The 21,272-nt window shown below is 40.0% G+C and overlaps 1 protein-coding gene across 1 annotated transcript in view; it reads right to left on the bottom strand.

The window, feature by feature from the left end:
* Positions 1-2,279: 2,279 nt before the first annotated feature.
* The window catches only part of slc35c2 (solute carrier family 35 member C2), a 39,576-nt gene continuing 20,583 nt past the window's right edge, over positions 2,280-21,272 (bottom strand). Inside the window, exons 4-9 of the mRNA XM_072238720.1 lie at positions 18,987-19,059; positions 15,618-15,786; positions 13,995-14,078; positions 10,963-11,138; positions 4,044-4,173; positions 2,280-3,219 (exon numbers count right to left, since the gene is read on the bottom strand). Of these exons, the coding sequence (XP_072094821.1) occupies positions 3,095-3,219; positions 4,044-4,173; positions 10,963-11,138; positions 13,995-14,078; positions 15,618-15,786; positions 18,987-19,059 (757 nt within the window). The 3' untranslated portion in view covers positions 2,280-3,094. The remainder of the gene's footprint in view (positions 3,220-4,043; positions 4,174-10,962; positions 11,139-13,994; positions 14,079-15,617; positions 15,787-18,986; positions 19,060-21,272) is intronic.

Here is a 21,272-nt window from a genome sequence, read left to right as displayed (position 1 = left end):
ATGTAAAGAGTCAGAATAAAGGGAGCCTATTCTGGTTGGCTGCTGGTGTCTTGCGATGCTCCACAGGGGCTGGTACTGGGACTGCTTCTTTTCATGGAATTGATGGCTTTGTGGCCAAGTTGGCAGAAGATACAAAGATAGCTGGAAGGCCAGGTGGTGTGGTGGAAGCAGGAAGTCTGCAGGACATGGAGAGATTGGGAGAAGTGGCAAATGGAGTAGAGTGTAGGGAAGTGCATCGTCACGCGCTTTGGTAGAAGGAATAAAGGCACAGACTATTTTCTAAACAGGGATAAAATTCAAAGGTACAAAGGGACTTGGAAGTCCTTGTGCAGGATTTCCTAAAGGTTAACTTGCAGACTCAGCAGTAAAGAAGGCAAATGCAATTTTAGCATCCATTTTGAAAGGACTAGAATACAAAAGCAAGGATGTGTTGCTGAAGCTCTAAAAGGCATTGGTCATACTGCACTTCGGAGTATTGTATGCAGTTTTGGGCCCTTTATCCAAGGAGAGATATTTTGGAGAGGGTCCAGAGGATTCACAAGAATGATTCCTGGAATGAGATGGTTAACATGCAAGGAGTGTTTAAAAGAATGGGGGGGGGGCGGGGGGGGGCGTAGGAGAAGAAACCTATTGAATATTAAAAGGCCCAGAGAGAGTGGATGTGGAGAGGATGTCCCCTATAGTATGCAAGTCCAGGACCAGAGGGATCAGAATAGAGGGATGTCCATTCAGAACAGATGAGAAGAAATTTCTTTAGCCAGAGGGTGGTGAATCTGTGGAATTCAATCGCTATGGACAGATGTGAAGGCTAAGTCACTGAGTACATTTAAAGTGGAAGTTTAATAGGTTCTTAGTTAGTCAGGGTGCCAAAGGTTACGGGGAGAAGGCCGGAAATGGGGTTGAGAGGAATCATAAGTCAGCTATGATAGAATGGCAGAGCAGACTAGATGGGCTGAGTGGCCTAATTCTGCTCCTACAGCATGTCTTATGGTGTTATGATATAAACTGTTGGCTCTCTGGGACTGAGGTTGATTAATGGCAGTCCATAAGCTGCATTAGTTCAAATTGCACAGATTAAAAAAAATTAAACTTGTGCAGCGTATATTGAGTGATTAGAAGACAAAAAAGGTGAATAATCAAACACAAGTTTGAAGATACAAAATTGTTTGCGTGAGTGACAGATTTCTTTAATCTGAGAAGACAACCATAAAATGTGACGAAAGAAATAAATCAATTTGTTCTATAGAGGAACTTGCTAGAGATAAAGTGGATTTGAATCTGGAAGATCTAATTAGAAAGTGAAAAATAGTCCCAATTAATTTTGTCCAGAGTAGATAAAAATGGCAGTAAGTAAGAAGTGAAACTAATGACATATCATCTACAACAGTAGATGCTTATATAATGCAAGGGGCTGTTGCACGTTGCCACATACACAAGGAAAAATACATGAAGCTTTATACATTGCAGAGGGTAGCCAACTCTGTTAAAAAGAAAGAGTAAAGCAGAGGAACAAGAGCAAGTGACTGCCTGAAAAAACAGAAATAAAATATAGGCTCTAGTGCATAAAAGCACACAATTATCCAACTGGCAGATAATGCCCAGTACGTGTACGACAAAAAAGACGGAGGCATTAGTGGGGTTGGGCAGTGGTTATTAATGAAGAACCATTTCATGGAATACAATATAGTTATTGTGAACAACAAATGAAATTCTGCGGCTCTGCTGGTATTATTTACAGTGGAGAATTTTTGTAATTATGGCAGAGGATTCTTATAATCAAGGCAAAGACACAAATAAAGGTCTGATTCACGTAGCAGGGCAAGAGTGGTAACTGAATTCGTTACTTTTCAGAAGCAGAGGGGAAAAAAAAAATCAACCGGTCGGTGAAGAAACCAGTAACAGAGAGAAAGCAAGAGAATGAGAAGACAAGATTTAAGAGATCTTCAAAAGTAGTCCAAGTACCTTGTACTTGCTTCACTGCTTCATTAGGGAAGGACAATACATGGGGGAGATTAATTAAGATTCTTCAGACTCTAGGTCACTGCTTCTTCCCAAAATGAAGAAAAATAGAACTGATTTTTTCCCCCAGGAAAAATGGGTCATATTTGAGGTGCTGTGGAATACCACAGTGACCTCTAGACATAATTTCCATGTGTCATACATAAAATACACAAGACCGTGGAGCAAGAAAACGGAAATGATCTTTAAAGGATTGCACATTGTACAAGGTAACCATCACTTGAACCCTAAAACATCAACTGTAATTGTCTGTCAATAACTTACTTCATTTGTTTTTAATCATACCAGATTGAGTTTCAAGTCCTGTACAGGGTATTTTTCTTTTGGATTTGTTATGTTTTGAGTCCACATTTCATTGTCTCCATGTGAAATAGTGCATTTTTGAGAAAAGGTAGCAAAGTCAAATGAAGGGTCAATTCAACTAAAGCAGTTATTATTTGTTTACACTCACATGATGTCACGATTCAATTATAAAACGGAAGGTTATTTATACCTCAATTTAATGTCTAAATCAGTGTCCTTTTTCTCTTTATAACTGACCAAATAAACATTTCACTTCAACCCAGCATTGTTACCTGCCTTATTCAATAATTAATATCAAATGACTAGAGGAAAAGAGGAATTGATTTCAGTGCAACACATCTTCCACGAGTTGCTACATCCATCGTCCATAGATCTTAATTCACAGTACTTTCACAGCTGAAAATATTGTCTCTAAGGCCCCAAACATGATGATCCAAATTCCTAATTGAACATTAGGTAGGGCTTCACCATAGTTGAAAGTGACGGAAAACTGTCGTCGTTGTCTGAACCCTTAGTGCCTTAGGGGACACATGGGGCCTCAATGGAAAACTGTAACAACATTAAAATGTATCTGACATTTTCAGTGTTACCTTGGTCAGAGGGATGTCCATTCACAGTGCAAATTATGCCCATTTAACTTGTTCCAATCACTGACTGGACCACAAAGACCAAGTTTAAAGTTTTTAGGGGTATATCCTTGCACAGCAAATGTACAACATGAGAGGCAGAATCCTGGGATGGTTGACAATATAGATTGTAGACAATGTAGCTGTCAATGATGTCGAACATCCTCTTCTTCACTCTCATTTGCCTGTCCATTTCTTAGGAGTAACTCCGTATCAATGTCAGTCAAAGCCATATCGTGGAGCTTATCAATCCTTCTGTCATTTGATGAATCTGAGAAGGACAGATGTTGAAAGTAATTTATAGATGAGACTATGCACAAACAACAAAATTAGGAACATATTTCTCCTATGAAGTTATAGTTATTCCATTGGCTTGTTTTGCTCAATGATCTTGCTTTATTTGTAGTTAGAATAGCCACACCCAGCATGCAGTGCAATTGGAAGTTACTTTAAAATCAGAAGCATTTGACCTAAATAAAGTGCCTGTCAAGATTTCATCTTGAAAGAAACAAAAAGCCTTGTGCCTTGTAAGGTATAGTGGTACAGCTAATAGAGCTGCTGCCTTATAGTTTCAGCTACACCAGGGTTCAAACCCCACCTCTGGTGCTGTGTAGTTCACATGTTCTGAGACTGCACATTTTCCTCCCAGTTTTCCAGTTTCCTCTCACATCAAGCACATGCCATAAGAAAAAGACCCAAGATTAGATAAGGATGATGAAATCACATCAGTTTAAAGATTCCTAATTTTGGTTATTCTGAAAGGGAGAACATCCCAGCTGCTTTCCAAGAAAGAATTAACTGGAATAAAAAAAAAAGAGGATCCCTGTAGAAGAAATATAATTGCACTTAGAGAAATGAACAAGATAAAAGGTATCTTGTACCACTGCCAACAAACCAATAGTTGGCAACTCTAAGCAAAGATAAGCTTTAAAGTAATATTTGTGGAAAAACAGAAAACTTGACTACCCAATCACGAGAGAAGAGGAGGATGACAGGAACTGTGAAACCTTACTGATAGGAAAACACAAGTTGTAACTACTTATGCTCAAACTACTACAACAAAAAATAGTTTTAAACAAGAAGCAAAAGCTGTACCTTCTGAATAGATGGCTTTAAGTGCTACATGCAATGAGATTCCAGACAGGCACATTACAAATCCCAACCAGTTTAAAACAGTCAGCTGGTCACCCATCAGATGGCTGGCAAGGACCAGTGTGCAAACTTCCTGCAAGAGAAGTACAAAGCACTTTGGATTAGTACACAAAGATGTCCTTTATAATCACACATAAAGCACATTGTAAACACACATGTATCTTCCACAGTGAATAGAGAAAGTAAGAGTAGGCTATTTCGCCTTTCGAGCCTGCTCTAACATTCAATTTAGTGGCCTGTTCCTAGTTGTTCCCCAAATCCTTCAAGCCCCAAATAGCAACATTTAACTCTTTTAATATACTTAATGTATTGGCTTCAAATGATTTCTGTGAAACAGTATTCTGTACATTTATCACTCAGCAGAAATTTTCTTCATTTCAATCTTAAATGACTTATCCTTAAAATGTAAACCCTTTCCCTGACATCTGACATCTCCACAATTAGGAATATCCTTCATCTGTGGTTTGTTCAGTCCATAAGGCACAAGGAACAGAATTAGGCCATTTGACCCAACAACTCTGCTCCACCGTTCAACCATGGCTGATCATTTTTTCCCCTCCTCAGCCCACCCTATAGCCTTCTCCCTACAATCTTTGATGCTGTAGCCAATCAAGAACCTATCAAGCTCTGCCTTAAGTACACCCAATGACCCGGCCTCCACAGCTGCCTGTGGTAAGAAATACCACAAATTCACCACCCTCTGGCTAAATAAATATCTCCGCATCTTTGTTTTAAATGGACGCCCCGAGGCTGTGCCCTCTTGCCCAAGACTCCCCACCATGGCAAACATCTTTGCACATCCACTGTCTAGACCTTTCAACATTTGAAAGGTTTCAATGAGATCCCTGCTCTTATATTCTAGACCAGGGGTCCCCAACCTTTCTTGCACCGCGGACCAGTTTCATATTGACAATATTCTTGCGGACCGGCCAACTGGGGGGGGGGGGTAGGGTCGCCAACGGACAAGAGTAGCAGTCAAATACGCTGGGTTTACCAAAAGAAGACTACAATGACCATGAAGCCTTGTGCAGGCACCAGTGCACATGCGTGAGTGCGATTTTTTTCTACAAATCGTCTCTGGCAATTCTGTTCGGGGGGGGGAGGGGGGTGTTAAGCACAACCAGAATATCGGTGATAAGTGGCTAATACACTCAATTTCCTTTCTAAAAGGGTTTATAACCAATTTAATATTAAACACACAGCACATATTTTCCTCGCATGAATATAGCAATAAGGACAGGGGAGCTTGAAGTAAGTGTTGAATGAACTGCCAGTAGAAGTGGTAGAGGCAGGTTCGATATTATCATTTAAAGAAAAATTGGATAGGTATATGGACAGGAAAGAAACGGAGGGTTATGGGCTGAGTGCAGGTTGGTGGGACGAGGTGAGAGTAGCGTTCAGCACGGACTAGAAGGGCAGAGATCGCCTGTTTCCGTGCTGTAATTGTTATATGGTTATATAAGTCAATAGCATCATAACATTTTAAGTAATGTTTGGATATTAAACACGCAGCACATATTTTCCCCGTATGAACATATAAAATCATTGCAACACACCAATATCACTGAATCAGTGGGAGCGCTGGGCTTGTTTTCCTGCAACAACACAGTCCTATCGAAGGGTGACGGGAGACAGCGATAGTCAAACGAGGTTCCTTATGTCCAGTCTATTCCGCAATTTAGCTTCCGTTGCATTCATTGCAGAGATATGTTGGAAATGGAAGCAACATTTCAGTGTTTTCGTGGCTATCCCAGGATTTTTAGCCTGGACTTTGATCCAGAATGCCGGCAGAGATGTTATGTCAAACATACTTTCCAGCCCGCCATCACCTGCAAGCTCGAGGAGTTGATCTCCTTCCCGCGCTGAAATGGATGACGCGCGGGTAATGACCTCGCATGCATAATGGCTCAACAGTGGCCGTGACAGGGAATGAGGAAAGGTGCAGCTGACTCATATCGGCAAATCATATCGCTTCCTCGCAGCCCGGTGGTTGGGGACCGCTGTTCTAGACTTCTTGAAATGAATGCTAACATTGCATTTGCCTTCCTCACCACCAACTCAATCCACAAGTTAACCTTTAGAGTGTTCTGCACAAGGACTCCCAAGTCCCTTTACATCTCAGATTTTTGGATTTTTTTCCCTGTTTAGAGTCTGCACATTTACTTCTTCTACCAAAGTTTCCAACATGCATTTTCCAACATTGTATTTCCTTTGCCACTTTCCTGCCCATTCTCTTAATCTGTCTAAGTCGTTCTGCAGACTTCCTGTTTCTTCAACATTACGTGCCCCTCTACCAATTTTTGTATCATCTGCAAACTTGGCAACAAAGCCATCTACTCCATCATCTAAATCACTGGCATACAGCATTAAGAGAAGCGGTCCCAACACCGACCCCTGCGGAACACCACTAACCACCGCCAGCCAACCAGAAAAGGATCCTTTTATTCCCAATCGCTGCCTTCTACCAATCAGCCAATGTTCTAAATATGCTAGAAACTTTCCTGTAATACCATGGGCTCTTAACTTGGTAAGCAGCCTCATCTGGGGCACCTTGTCAAAGGCCTTCTGAAAGGCCAAACATACAACATCCCCTTGATCTCTCCTACTTGTAATCTCCTCAAAGAATTCCAACAGGTCAGCCAGGTAAGGAAACCATGCTGACGTTGGCCCATTTTATCATGTGACTCCAATCACCCCAAAACTTCATCCTTAACAATCAACTCCAAAATCTTCCCAACCACTGAGGTCCGGCTAAGTGGCCAATAATTTCTTTTCTGCTGCCTTTTTCCTTTCTTAAAGAGTGAAGTAACATTTGCAACTTTCCAGTCCTCTAGCACTATGCCAGAATCCAATGATTTTTGAAAGATCATTACTAATACCTCCACAATCTCTACTGCTACCTCTTTCAGAACCCTAGAGTACAGTTCATCTGGTACCTTATGAGAATAGGTTGAGTGAATTTGGCCTTTTCTCCTTGGAGCGACGGAAGATGAGAGGTGACCTGATAGAGGTGTATAAGATGATGAGAGGCATTGATCGTGTGGGTAGTCAGAGGCTTTTCCCCAGGGCTGGAATGGCTAACACAAGGGGGTATCATTGGTGCTGGGAAATTAGTACTGAGGGGATGTCAGGGGCAAGTTTTTCCACACACAGAGTGGCGGGTGTGTGGAATGCACTGCCAGCGGTAGCAGTGGAAGCTGATATGATAGGGTCTTTTAAGAGCTTCTTAGATAGGTACATGGAGCTTAGAAAAATAGAAGGCTATGTGCTAGGTAAATTCTAGGCAATCTTTAGAGTAGGTTACATAGTCGGCACAACAAAGGGTCTGTAATGTGCTGTAAATTTCTATGTTCTATCTAGCACGCTGCTAGTGCCTTCCACAGTGAATAGTGATGCAACATACTCATTTAGTTCCTCTGCCATCTCCTTGTCCTCCGTTATTGCTTTTTCGGCTTTATTTTCTAGCTGTCCGATATCCATTCTCCTCTCTTATTTGTTATATACTTGATAAAGCTTTTACTGTCCACTTTGATATTGTTTGCTAGCTTGCTTCCATATTTCATCTTTTCCCTCCGAACAATTCCTTTAGTTGCTCTCTGTAGGTTTTTAAAAGCTTCCCAATCCTCTATCTTCCCACTAATTTTTGCCTAGTCGTATGCCCTTTCTTTTGCTTTTACATTAGCTTTGACTTCCCTTGTCAGCCATGGTTATACTACTTTGCCCTTTGAGTATTTCTTCACTTTTGAATATATCAATCCTGCACCATTCTCATTTTTCCTAGAAACTCACGCCACTGCAGTTCTGCTGTCATCCCTGCCAGCATTTCCTTCCAATTTACTTTGGCCAGCTCCTCTCTTATACCACTACTATTTCCTTTACTTTCCTGAAATACTGCTACATCAGACTTACTTTCTCCCTATCAAATTTCAAGCTGAACTCAATCATATTGTAATCACTGTCTCCTAAGGGTTCCTGTACCTTAAGCTCCCTAATCACCTCCAGTTCATTATAAAACACCCAATCCAGTATAGATAATCCATTAGTAGGTTCAACAACGAACTGCTCTAAATAATCATCTCGTAGGCATTCAACAAACTCACTCTTGAGATCCATTACCAACCACATTTTCCCAATCGACCTGCATGTTAAAATCTTCCATGACTATCATTGCATTACCCTTTTGACACGTCTTTTCTGTGATCCACATCCCAGCTACTGTTGGGAGCATACATCTGCCATCAGGGTCCTTTTACCCTTGCAGTTTCTTAACCCAACCCACAAGGATTAAACATCTTCTGATCCTATGTTACATCTTGCATCTCCCACAGCAAGAATGTCCTTTCTTCAATGTTCAGGCCAAAAGTATTTTTCCAAAGGAAGGAGAGTCTAAAACTATAAAGAATAAGTTTAAGGTGAGGAGAGAGAAACTTAAAGGAAATCTGAGGAGCAAGTTTTTTTTGCACTTCGTGCTAATATAGATCAAGAGGTGATCACTTAAGGTAGCATTTTAAAAGCCATTTGGAGTTGGCTAGGAAAGGAGCCCTAATGTGGCAAATCAAATGAGCACAGGCAATCACCACAATCAACATGAACAAGTTGGGCTGAAAGGCCCTTTCTATACGGCTCAGCTCTATGGCTCTAGTTTTGGAGGAGAAAGAGTTACAAGCAAACTCTAGCCCCTCCCCCAGTTCAATAATACAAGTCATAAATAATTGAGAGCTAGGAAATTAGCCTTAGGGTATTTCACTAATTTCATTTTCTCAACCTGAAAGTAAGCCATGTACTCTAATGTGCTAACTAATCTTTAATTCATTCTAACGCAATTCCTCTCTGTGCCAGCTCATGTGCTCTAAATGGAGGAAAAAAGTCGCTGTCAAGATATTTCATAAAACAACAAGGAAGCTTGGAGGTCAAGGAAGTCTTGAGTTTCTTCCCCCCCCCCATCCCCCCTTCTGCCAGGTAAGCTATACCATGACTGAACTCGCTCTAACCGAGGGGTTCCCTACCCGAGTCCACGGAGCCCTCAGTTAATGGTAAGGGTCCATGATATTAAAAAAAGGTTGGGAACCCCTGCCCTAAGCTGTGCTTTTGGATATAATTTCCCCACAGGATCTGGGCCAAGGATTACATATTGCCTGGCTGCAGGTACAGTTTGTAAGATTGTTGACAATTTGTTGCTTGAAAGTGGAAGAAACATAATCCAGAAGGGTTAACATTATTCAAGAAACCCCCGAGGGGCAATACATATCATTTACAAAATGTTACCGAACAAAAGTAGTCAGCATTGATATGTTAAGGCAAGGCCATAACTAATGGCTGAATATTTAGAAGTGGGGCCAATTGCCTAATAACAGGCCAGTAAGTCATTTGACAAGAGGCCTAGATTTAAGCAAGGCCTTTGTCAGGATGCTGCTTAGCAGACTGAACAGGAACATACAAATGCACACATGGAACCCAAGTCAAAACTGCAGTGGATCAGAAGCTGGCTCAAGAGGAAGAAGCAAAGGGCTCTGGCCAATTCATGAATAAGTAAATGCAATACTACTTGCTGTGAGGTTCTGTTAGCTACTTTGCTTTCCAATTTCTATGTAAATATACAAATCCACGGAAGATTAGTGACTTTTCGTGTCATTCAATTTGATTTCAGTCTTTCTCTTTCAAATTCTGAGCAACTCACTATAATTGTAAACACAAAATAATCTGCAGATACTGTTGTCAAAGGAACACTCACAATGCGCTGGAGGAACTCAGCAGGTCAGTCAGCATCAGCTGAAAAGATTAGTCCACGTTTCGGGCCGAAACCCTTCGTCAGGACTGAAAACTTTGGGGAGGGTTTGAAAAATGCTGGTATTTGAAAAAAACAGTAATTTGAAAGACAAAGGGGTGGGGGAGGGGAAGCAGGGAGGTGAACATAGAACTTGGTATGAACATAGAATCCTCCAACTTCCGGTAATTCCTTCCTCTATCCCTATTTCACATCACCTCCCTCATAGTTCCGCCTCCTTCTACTACTGAGCATTGTTCTCCTGCCAATCACCTCCCTGCTTCCCCTCCCCCACCCTCTTTGTCTTTCAAATTACTGTTTTTTTCCCCAACTACCAGCATTCTTCAAATCCTCCCCAAAGTTCTTCCTTCAGTCCTGACGAAGGGTTTCGGCCCAAAATGTTGACTAATCTTTTCAACTGATGCTGAGTTCCTCCAGCACATTGTGAGCGAACTCACTATAATTTTTTTTAAAATGAAGATCACCCTCTCACCCTAAAATGAAGAATCTGATAGAGAACTGTCATCACCCTGTTTGGTGCATCTTCAATCAATGAATTCATTGTGGAAGTCAGAGACACAGGGGAATATCAGGTGCTAGTAAATCTGATCTCTCTCTGCTGCTGGACTTGTCAATGAGTCCACTGGTGATTCCAGCATATACAAGACAGTGTGGCCACTTAATTGAAGTCAGTCACCAAATTTTATTAAAAGGTTCAGGTGTTTTTTAATAATAAAAAAATTGAAAGTGTACTTTGACATAGTATTTATGAAAAAGAATTTAAATGTCTAAGTATAAAGACATCTAAAAGGAGTGGAAAAAAAACCATGAACAGCAGTGCGTGGTCGAAGTCTGTCAGGCTGCACAGAGTATATTGCTCAAGGGCACGTTGCCTCTTGCATTGCCTTGTGTAAGTGCTGCTAAGTAAAAGTCTCCAAATATGTCCTTTCCCCTGTTCATCACCAGCATGGGGGAAGAGAGTAGCCTTGCATTTTTATTGCAGATTCCAATGCCTGCGATTCTTTGTCTGCATGGACAAATATGGCCACAAAATTACAACAGTGTTGTGTAAAAAGGTATGAAATTCAAGTGGCTCACCTTAAAAATACCTGCGATGGATAGGGTCAAGCTGGATGTTCTGGAAACCAAAAGGAATTCAGAAAAGCAGAGTCCAAATGCTAGAAATCCTCCTCCAGCCAAAATAAGCAACGTATGTAATAAAGCAGAGGTCTCATGGTAGCGAAATAGTTTCTCTGAAGCAGACAGGCTGAGTCCTTGTGAAAGAGAAGCTCACTGTTATATCATTTAGGACCACCCAAGTTATTAATAATACAACTCCAATTGATTTATTTTAGAATTTTTTGTAATTTTATAAGTTTGCAATGCACTCCTGAAAAACAAATACACCTCAGTATGAAGTGATAATAAACCTGATTCAAAACATTCAGAATTACTTGGCCTTGCAATACACATTATCAGGCACTACTAAAATCTGTTTGATCAGACTGTGCTTTTGTTCCCATTCCTCTTTAGCTCACCCTCATTAGCATTCTTCTCATTGTAAGCATACTCTGATGAATGGAATAACTTTATTTTATAAGTTATTTATTTATTTATTTATTTAACGATATAGCAGAGAACAGGCGCTTCCAGTCCACGAGCCCCACCACCTAGCAAATCACCTATTTAACACTGGCCTAATTACAGGACAATTTACCAAGACCACTTAACCTACTAACCGGTACGTCTTTAGACTGTGGGGGGGAACCGAAGCATCCAAATGGAACACATGCGGTTCACAGGGAGAACGTACAAATTACTCACGGATGACACTGGAATTGAACTTTGAACTCCAGAAGCACCGAGTAGTTATAGCGTTGCACTAACTGCTATGCCACCATTTCACCCATCTACAAGATTGCCTCGACTACCAGTCCTTACAGCAAGTTCCACACTTCAGTCTTTCTCTGGGCAAAAAAGAGTCCTGAACTGTGGCGTTTCTCACAAGCTGAGATTCTCTTATCTGTCAAACCACTGCAGAAAATAGAAAGCAGGGTTTTGAAAAATTGTGGCAATATTTCCTAATAACATTGCTAGTTCTGGTCTTGTTTTCTTATCTTTGGCACCTACCCCAGTGCCTCTGTGGCAACCAGAACAGTTAACAAATCAAGTATAATTGTGGTTATACACAAGCGCAGGTTCATTTCTCCAAAATCCAGTTCATTGGTTGCCCGTCCCGGTAGGCTATGTGTCAAAAATCAGCATTAAGACAATAGAGATGATTCAGCACTGTACCAATGAAGTGATGTACTGCTACAGCCACACACTATTAAAGAAAGAGCAGGCTGAATTTATAACGTGCTGCGAACACAAAGCAGAACTCTGATAATCCAGTACCCTTAAGATTTTGGTGGTCTGGATCAACATATTTTCTGGATTATTGGACGTTACTCTTACTGATACCAACACTAAGTTATTCTACTGTGGCACAAGTTCCAGTGAACTGAATGAGTTTAAAGTGAGCAAGAAGTAAACAAGTTCTTCTAGTTGAGGCCACAAACCTACCCAAATTCTTGGCCCTCTGTACCACAACTCTGGCTCAAGTGGTACAGTTGGAAAACAGTCTGGATCTAGCCTCGGTTTCTCGCTCACATTCCGCACTAGCAATTGAGCCAGACACAAACTATCAATTGTATGTGGCTTTCTGAAATTTTCTTGTGCACCAACCAAAGAGAAAAAAAAAGATTTTAGAACAGAAAATACAAGAATCACCCAAGATACAGGTTCTGCAGAGAGTCAGAAAGAAAAGGGAGGACAGGTTTATGAAAATCCAGAGCTTAGAGAATTAGCAGCCAGAGACAAGATCAATAGGCATTAAAATAAGTATTAAAACTGCTGGATGAAGATAGGAGGGTTAAGACTAAGCTCAGCAGAAAATAAAACAAATAGTGAGCAGTAATAGGACTTGTATCGCAATATACATCAACGTATTCAAACTATTGTCCAGTTTATAAAATCAAAATTTCACATGAAGGCTAACGAAGGAAAACTCACTCAAAGGTAGTGAAGGCTCTGAATCATGAACAAGAATCCTTTCAGACAAGGGTTAAGACACTTGTGATCCATGCAACAGCTTGCACCTACTGTACATGTACACTTCATATGAATCTGGAGCCTACCACAGTGGAGAAAAGAATAGGAAATAACTGTGCTCTTGCACAGCATTCCTCTGCATGAATGGATTTTGACCCCCAACTTTATCCCCACCCACAACCCTACTGAACAGCCTCTTCTCTCCAACTCTCCTCTGAACTCAAACTCTTCGATATTTTCAGATTTTTTTTAAAATACTCTTACAGTCCATTAGTGCAATTCACAACTTGCTTCAGAAATGGACGTTGTCAAAGGTCCAATTCCTTTGAAGACTTTCATACAATTATACAAAAATTATACAGAATACCAAAACAGGAGGAAATCTGCAGATGCTGTAAATTCTAGCAACACACACACAAAAAATGCTGGTGGAACGCAGCAGGTCAGGCTGATGCTGCCTGGCCTGCTGCGTTCACCAGAATACCAAAAGGTGCTTCTGTTCTATACCCCCAATTATTTACTTGATGGAAATTAAAACAATTAGTTTGCCATGGCAAGTATTTTTTAAGGATATTTAATGTTTTGTATAAACATCAAGAACAGTTACTACCCCTCAACTATCAGGCTCTTGAACAAAATAGGATAACTACATGCACTTAAGGACTCTTATCTTGTTATCACATGCTCTTTATTTATTGTTATTTAGTTATATCTGCATTTGCAGTTTGTTGTCCATTGATCCTGCTTACAGTTACTGTTCTATAGATATCCAAAAATGCCTACAGAAAAAGAATCTCAGGGTGGTATGTCGTGACACGCTTGTAGTCTGACAATAAATTTTACTTTGACTTTGAAGTATCCTAAATACATTACTACTTTTGGTACTTCAGGCCCAAACCAAATTATTTAGATATTATACATGTAGTACATTGCACATCAATGGAGCAGCTACAGGGTACCATATGCAATGACTGTAATGAAGTTTGTGGCGTTCAAGATGTATAGAACACTGGTAAACACCCAAATCCCTGACCTACCTTCACTGAACACAAACAATGGGAAAAGACCAATAAACATCAGAGGCTGGAGATGGTACATGGTGTCAATAGGATTCTGTAGACCTAAACAAAAATATTGTTATGATTTGCGTGATGTTCTGTGGATAATTACAACAATGACATCAATTTCAATTTTAAACCACTGTAACTGTTACTTTTCAAATAGTCTAAATGAAGGTAAAAATATGTTATGAAGACTAAAATATTCTAAACACTGGCATTACAAGCATCAGAAACAGGAGATCTGATAAAACAAAAAAAAACAAAATTTCTACATCCTTCTGCATCAAAAATATAAACACAGTATCAACTACATCCATGCCAATTGGGTCAGGTAGGTGGCAATGTCTGAATCTAGATTACACATTCACACCCTTGACATTGAACCGTGGTGTGAAATTATGAATCAGACTTAACAATAGAACAATGGTTTTCTTTTTTAGTTGAACAACTATGTCATATATGAAATAATAACAAAAAATAACTGCCAGGATCAAAAAAAAAATCCAGCATTTAAGTTTTCACCATCCTGAAACCCCAGATCCAGTGTCTGGTGTGACATGAATGCCAAGTTACTCCATCCCTGTCAGCCCTGGGATAGGGAATTTAATGCTAGGAGGTAATGATGAAATACTCATTGTCTTCGCTCAACTTTGTATGCACCTTCCAAAATAATATTTAATAAATCTGTATAAGGGATACTCAGCCCACAAGTATTACTTACTTTCTTTCAGATTTTACTTGAGGGCAAGGTATTTAATTAGTATGACCTCATATCTCAGTTTTTTGTAATTTGTACTGAAATTTCATAAAGGGTAGCTACAAAAAGAATTTAAAAAGTTGCAAAGGCACCTTGCATGGGTCAGATTAAAAATGAGTGGAACATTTAACTATTTTATAAGTCCCTGGCTAAGATCTACTTGGACCGCCTGATAAGTTTGGGAAGATTACCTCTGGAAAAATAAGAGGATGTGGCGTGCAGATACTGGGGCTAAGGACTAAGTCGTTAGGCCAGGTTAAACACATTAAAACAATATTCCCTGAAGTACAAAATTAAAGAATGATTTAATGTGATGTCCAACATGATTGTAAAATAAAGTAAAATAAATTCACTGTTGGGCAATCCAGAACACGGGGGAATCTTAAAGTAAGTGACAGGCCATTCAGATGTTAGGAGGCACTAACTCAAAAAAACGTAGAGAGCTTTAGAGCAGTTTATAAACAAATTGGATTAAATCTTATTAAATGGCAGAGCAGACTTGAGCAGCTGTGCTGTCTACACCTGCTTTTAATCTACATGTTCTATATATCAGTTGTATTAAATTCAATGGCTGAACAGGTTCAGTGGTTGAATGCCCTGTCTCTGTATTGCTTCACCATTCATCTTAAGTGCCTGTACTTGACATGGAAACTTGTTGTTAAACTCTCTTGGCATTAAAGTGCCCTAGTAACGCGTTCCTTGATGTGCACCAAATTAATTGCAATGACTATATAGCAGAGGTTGGCCACCAGAAATGCAGCACATTTGTAATATGTGATATGCTTTAACTTAAAAATCTCACCACGTACACTATCCTCCACCAAAAAAAGTATCAAGATTACCGAGATCTGCCTTCTGGGTAAGAATCTGTGTCAATGTCCATCGTATCCCGCCGAGGAAAGATGCAATCAGTACGAGAATAAATCCTTTTACGTTAAACTGGGTTGACTTATATGTAAACATGAAGAGACCTCCAGCTATTAACAAGACAACTACTAAGAGCCATGATCTCTGTGAATATAAACAGCAATGCAAGAAACAGATTATTCAATAACCTATTGCAAATTACAGAATATATCTGTACTCATTAGGGTAGACAGACAATAAAAAGCTGCTGGTGGAATACTCCCACCTGAAACAATACTTTCAGGCAGCAACTGAAATAGTTGAGGCAGCTGCAATAATGTCATTAAAAGACATTTGGATACGAATATGGATATAGAAGATCTAAAGGATATAGGCCAAACACAGGAAATGGGACTAACTTGGGTGGGCATGGACCAGTTGGGCTGAAAGGCCCATCTCTGTAACGTACAACTAGTTTGTCCATCTTCAGGTAGACTTGCTGGTAAAGGCAACCATAATAACAACTACAAGATCTGGTGCACACACCGAGAAACTGACAATGATATAGTTCAGTAAGTCTTAACTTACTTGTATTCCAATTTAAAGATTTCCAGACAGACTTTATTTTCATTTCAAGTTTTGACAATTTGTTTAATCAAGCATACATGAAAATAAAATTAAGGGATTAGAAACTAGTGACTTTGGATGAAATATGCCAATTGAGCAATACATTAAGTGGACAAAAAGAAGTCTGGCCAATAGGCACTACAAATTCCTTGGTTACTTGGTAGTAGTTTCCACCTTATGACATTACCAGTTAATAGTATATTTATTATTCTTTCACATTCCACAGTCAGCTTAGTGCTCAAACAACTTCAATTTTAGCTGGTGCTCAACAAGAAAGACAAATAAACTGCACAAACACAAGGAAATGGGACTAGCTTGTGTGAGCATGGACAAGTTGGGCTGAAAGGCCCATTTCTGTAATATCTAATTAATTAGTTTGTAATTGATTGGTTTGCGAGAGACTAGGTTACAGAGAAAATATGTGGAGGAATGGGACTGAATAGAATGTTCCTAGAGCTGGCACAGACTCATTGGACAGAATTTCTTCCTTCTCCAACATGAAGGAACAAATCAAATTATCCCAGCTTCGAAATCTGCAGGTCAATGATGTTCACAACTAGCCTTCATATTGAATAATATTGAGCCATTTACAAAAGTAATACCTGATCATTTGCACTATTTCAAGTAATACTTCTTGGAACAAGAGCACAACGTTGATATGTTGGCCACAAAAATGTGATGGGTCATCAATCTTCAACTGTTACATTCTCAGTGGTGAACGTACTCTACATTGCTGTTACACAGGAGTTCTGTAATTTTGACTTATTAACTTTAGGATGGATTGATGCTTGATGTCCACGTCAGGGTGGTGGGAGATGTTCCCACTGGCCTCATGTTCCTGTCATACCAATGTGCTCATTTAATCTACAAAATACTCAATACTTTATTACCATTGTTTGATCATTAATGAACAGATGAATATGAACAAAAATACGTGTGACTGCAAGCTTAAATAAGGACCAATGCAATTTCAGCTCTCACAAGGCGGGCAGGGGAGCAAGAATGTGATGATGACTTTACACCCAAGGAAGGGGGTGGGGAAATCAGAACTCCAACTACTGGTTGCTCTCTGGCAACACCCGTTATCTGTGGGAGACTCTGATCATCGAGTCTCATTTGCAGAAACTCCAGTGAGCTGCATGCTCCCACAGGACCTTACTACATTTCTTGTTGGAGAAATGGTAATACTGAGTGCTTCACTTCCACAAGATCAATACAGCACTCCTGCTTGCCAACTGAGATACAGGACAATTGTACTATGCACACGAACCTACAATCAAATTAGAAGTTTTATTTCATTCGACCACAAGACACAAGAGAAGAATTAGGCTATTTGGCCCATTGAGTTTACTCCACCATTCAATCATGGCTGATCCTTTTTCTCCCCTCTCTCCTCAGCCCCACTCCCCGTAACCTTTGATTCTGTGGCCAATCAAGAACCTATCAATCTCCACCTTAAATACACCCAACAACCTGGCCTCCACAGCTGCCTGTGGTAACAAATTCCACAAATTTTCCACCCTCTGGCTAAACAGATTTCTCCGAATCTCTGTTTTAAATGGACGCCCCTCTAGCCTGAGGCTATGCCCTCTTGTCCTAGATTCTCCTACCATGGCAAAAATCCTTTCCACATCTACTCTGTCTAGACCTTTCAGCATTTGAAAGCTTTCAATGAGATTCCTACTCATATATTCTAGATCTCCTGAAATGAATGCTAACATTACATTTGCCTTCCTCACCACCAACTCAACCTGCAAGTTATCCTTTAGGATGTTTTGCACAAGGACTCCCAAGTCCCTTTATATTTCAGATTTTTGGATTTTTTTCCCATTCAGAAAGTAGCCTGCACATTTATTTCTTCTACCAAAGAGCATGACTATGCATTTTCCAACACTGTATTTCATTTGTCACTTTCTTGCTCATTCTCCTAATCCAAGTCCTTCTGTAGGCTTCCTGCTTCAACACTATCTGCCCCTCCACCAATCTTCGTATCATCTTCAAACTTGGGAACAAAGTCATCTATTCCATCATCTAAATCATTTATGTACAGCATAAAAAGATGTGGTCCTAACACCGACCTCTGCAGAACATCACTAGTCACTGGTAGCCGACCAGAAAAGAATCCTTTTATTCCCACTTGCAGCCACCTACCAATCAGCTAATGCTCTAACCATGATAACGTTCCTTTAATAGCATGGGCTCTTAACTTGGTAAGCAGCCTCACGTGTGGCACCTTGTCAAAAGCGTTCTGAAAATCCAAATATGGAACATTCACTGCATCCCCTTTATCTATCCTACCGATAATCTCCTCAAAGAATTCCAACAGGTTTCCTTTCTTCCCCACACAAAATGTCAGTCAATCCTACCCCATCTATTCCTCCTATTCTCTAAATGAGAGTTGAACTTGCACGTAATTAAAACAGAAACCTACTTATATCTGGTATACTTTAATAACTGTTCAGTACTTAAAGCTTTGAACCTACAGAGATGACAATGTGTTCCTTCCCACTCATACTGCATAGCTCCTCTTCCCTAATTCACTGTTGCATATACAATTTAAATTCAATATTTCTTCTCAACAATCTCAGAACAGAATACCACTTCCATATCAACATGAATCACAAACTTTTAAAAGGCTAAATCCAGCACAAGTCTCACAACTTCCTGATACTTTACTGGGATTATTCAGGTAATTTCAGTAATGGTTTTAAACCAGCAGCTGAAGTAGCAATGCTTACCAATTTCTCTAGCTTGAACATGACTGCAAAGAATAAAATAAATAAGACAGCAGTTGATTTTGTCATTGTATACCTAAAAGAAACAACAATGATTAGAAATGACAAAAGGAATGCAAATTAAGTCAGCTACCAGAAGTAACAAAAGGTAACATCTCAAAATACTTTAGCTGCAGAATTTATCATTCTTAAAATGTGCAGCCAAGGGCCGAATGAGATACTGGACCCATACAGTCCTTCGTTTCTGCTGCACAGCTTTACCCATGAGCAGGGAGAGTATTTGCTGTTTGACAAAAATCATATCACATTTCCCCCTTACCCCAAAACTTCATAGAAGTTACTACTGTAGAGTTTACTACAAATGGACTGTGTAAACCCAAGCAAGGACAATGTACCACAGATTATAGAGGAATTAATGGTAATTTGGCTGGTGAGAGTGGATTCGGTTATGTTGTATTCTGGCAAAGGTGTGCTCACTAAGTGGGAGGCCTTCAAAAATCAAATTTTGAGAGTACAGAGTTTGCATGTTCCTATCAGAATGAAAGGCAAGGCTAACAGGTTTAGGGAATCTTGGTTTGAGAGATACTGAGGCCCCGGTTAAGAAGGGGATGCATAGCAGGTAAAAGATGCAAGGAATGAATGAGGTATTTAAGTACAAGAAATACAAAAGAATACCAAAGGAGGAAATCAGAAGGGCGAAAAAAAATGAGGTTGTTCTAACAGACAAGGTGAAGGAGGATCCCATGGGCTTCTACAGATATATTAAGACCAAAAGGATAGCAAGAAACAAAAATCAATCCTCTTGAAGATCAGAGAGGTCATCTATGCATGGAGCCAAAAAAAAGGGGGAAGATTTTAAGTGGATTTTTTTTTTTTGGGCATTTATATTTACTGAGGAGTCTACAGAAGTGAGGCAAAATGCAGTGGGGTCATGGATCGTATACAGATTGCAGAGATGCTTGCTGTCCTGAGGCAAATTAGGGTGTATAAATCCCCAGGACCTGACAAGGTGCTCTCTCAGACCTTGTGGAAGCAAGAAAATGCAGGGGTCCTAACAGAGGTACTTAAGACAGCCAGGAGTGAAGTGCTGGACGATTGAAGAATAGCCAATGTTATTTCATTGTTTAAGATAGGCTCGAAGAATAAGCCAGGAAGTTATAGGCCGGTGAGCCTGACATCAATAGTGTGAAAGTTATTTGAAGGTATTCTAAGGGATTAGATGTACAAGTACTTGGATAGACAGGGACCGATTAGGGATGGCCAATGTGGTAGGTTGTGTTAAAGGTAGCAGGAATGTTGATGAAGGAAAGGCAATGGATGTTGTCTTCTACACGAACTTTAGCAAGGCCTTTGACAAGGTCCCGCATGGGAAGTTGGTCAAGAAGATTCAGTCAATTGGCATTCAGAATGAGATAGTAAATTGGATTAGACATTGATAGTAAATGGTTGCCTCTCTGACTGGAGGCCTGTGACTGGTGGTGTGCTGAAGGAATTGGTGCTCGGCCTGTTGTTGTATATCATCTAAATCAATGATCTGGATGATAATATGATATATTGGATCAGTATTTTTGCAGATGACACTGAGATTGGGGGTATAGTTGACAGTGAGGAAGGCTATCAACAGGATCGGGACCAGCTGGAAAAATGAGTTGAAAAAAGGCAGGTGGACTTTAATGTGGACAAGCGTGAGGTGTTGCACTTTGAGAGGACAAACAGAGTGAAAGGTGAAATGTTGATGTGGATCATGAAGGCGAACTTCTTCACTCAGAGGTTGGTGAGTGCAGAACAAGCCGCCATCAGAATTGGACGCAGGTTCGATTTCAACATTTAAGAGACATTTGAATAGGTACACGGATGAAAAGGATATGAAGAGCTCCGGACCGGGTGCAGGTCATAGGTCTATACAGAATAATAATCTGGCAGCGGCTAAATGTTCCTATGCTGTAGTGTTCTATGACTATCTGTAGATTAGCTTAATATCATGATTAATGATGTTCTCCTGATGTTACAAGTTCAATGGACCATGATTCAAAAAAAAAAACCTCAATACGGTATGACCAATGCTCAAAGCACTATGAATGTAGCACTTTCGGGCAGCTTCACAAGTGCTTAATGAGACATGGAGCCATAGCTTACATAAGAGGGAATCAAAAGCTTGATCAAAGTGAGCTTAAACAGCATTTTAGAGAGGGTAGAAGGCTTATAGAGAGAATTTCAGGGCTTAGATTTTGATCTAGTATAGATACAGTGAAAATTCTGATCTACTGACTACTGATAACTGGTATTCAA

The sequence above is a fragment of the Mobula birostris genome, chromosome 2, assembly GCF_030028105.1.
Source record: "Mobula birostris isolate sMobBir1 chromosome 2, sMobBir1.hap1, whole genome shotgun sequence".
NCBI classification, from domain to species: domain Eukaryota; kingdom Metazoa; phylum Chordata; class Chondrichthyes; order Myliobatiformes; family Myliobatidae; genus Mobula; species Mobula birostris.
This window is presented reverse-complemented; position numbering and strand designations above follow the sequence as displayed.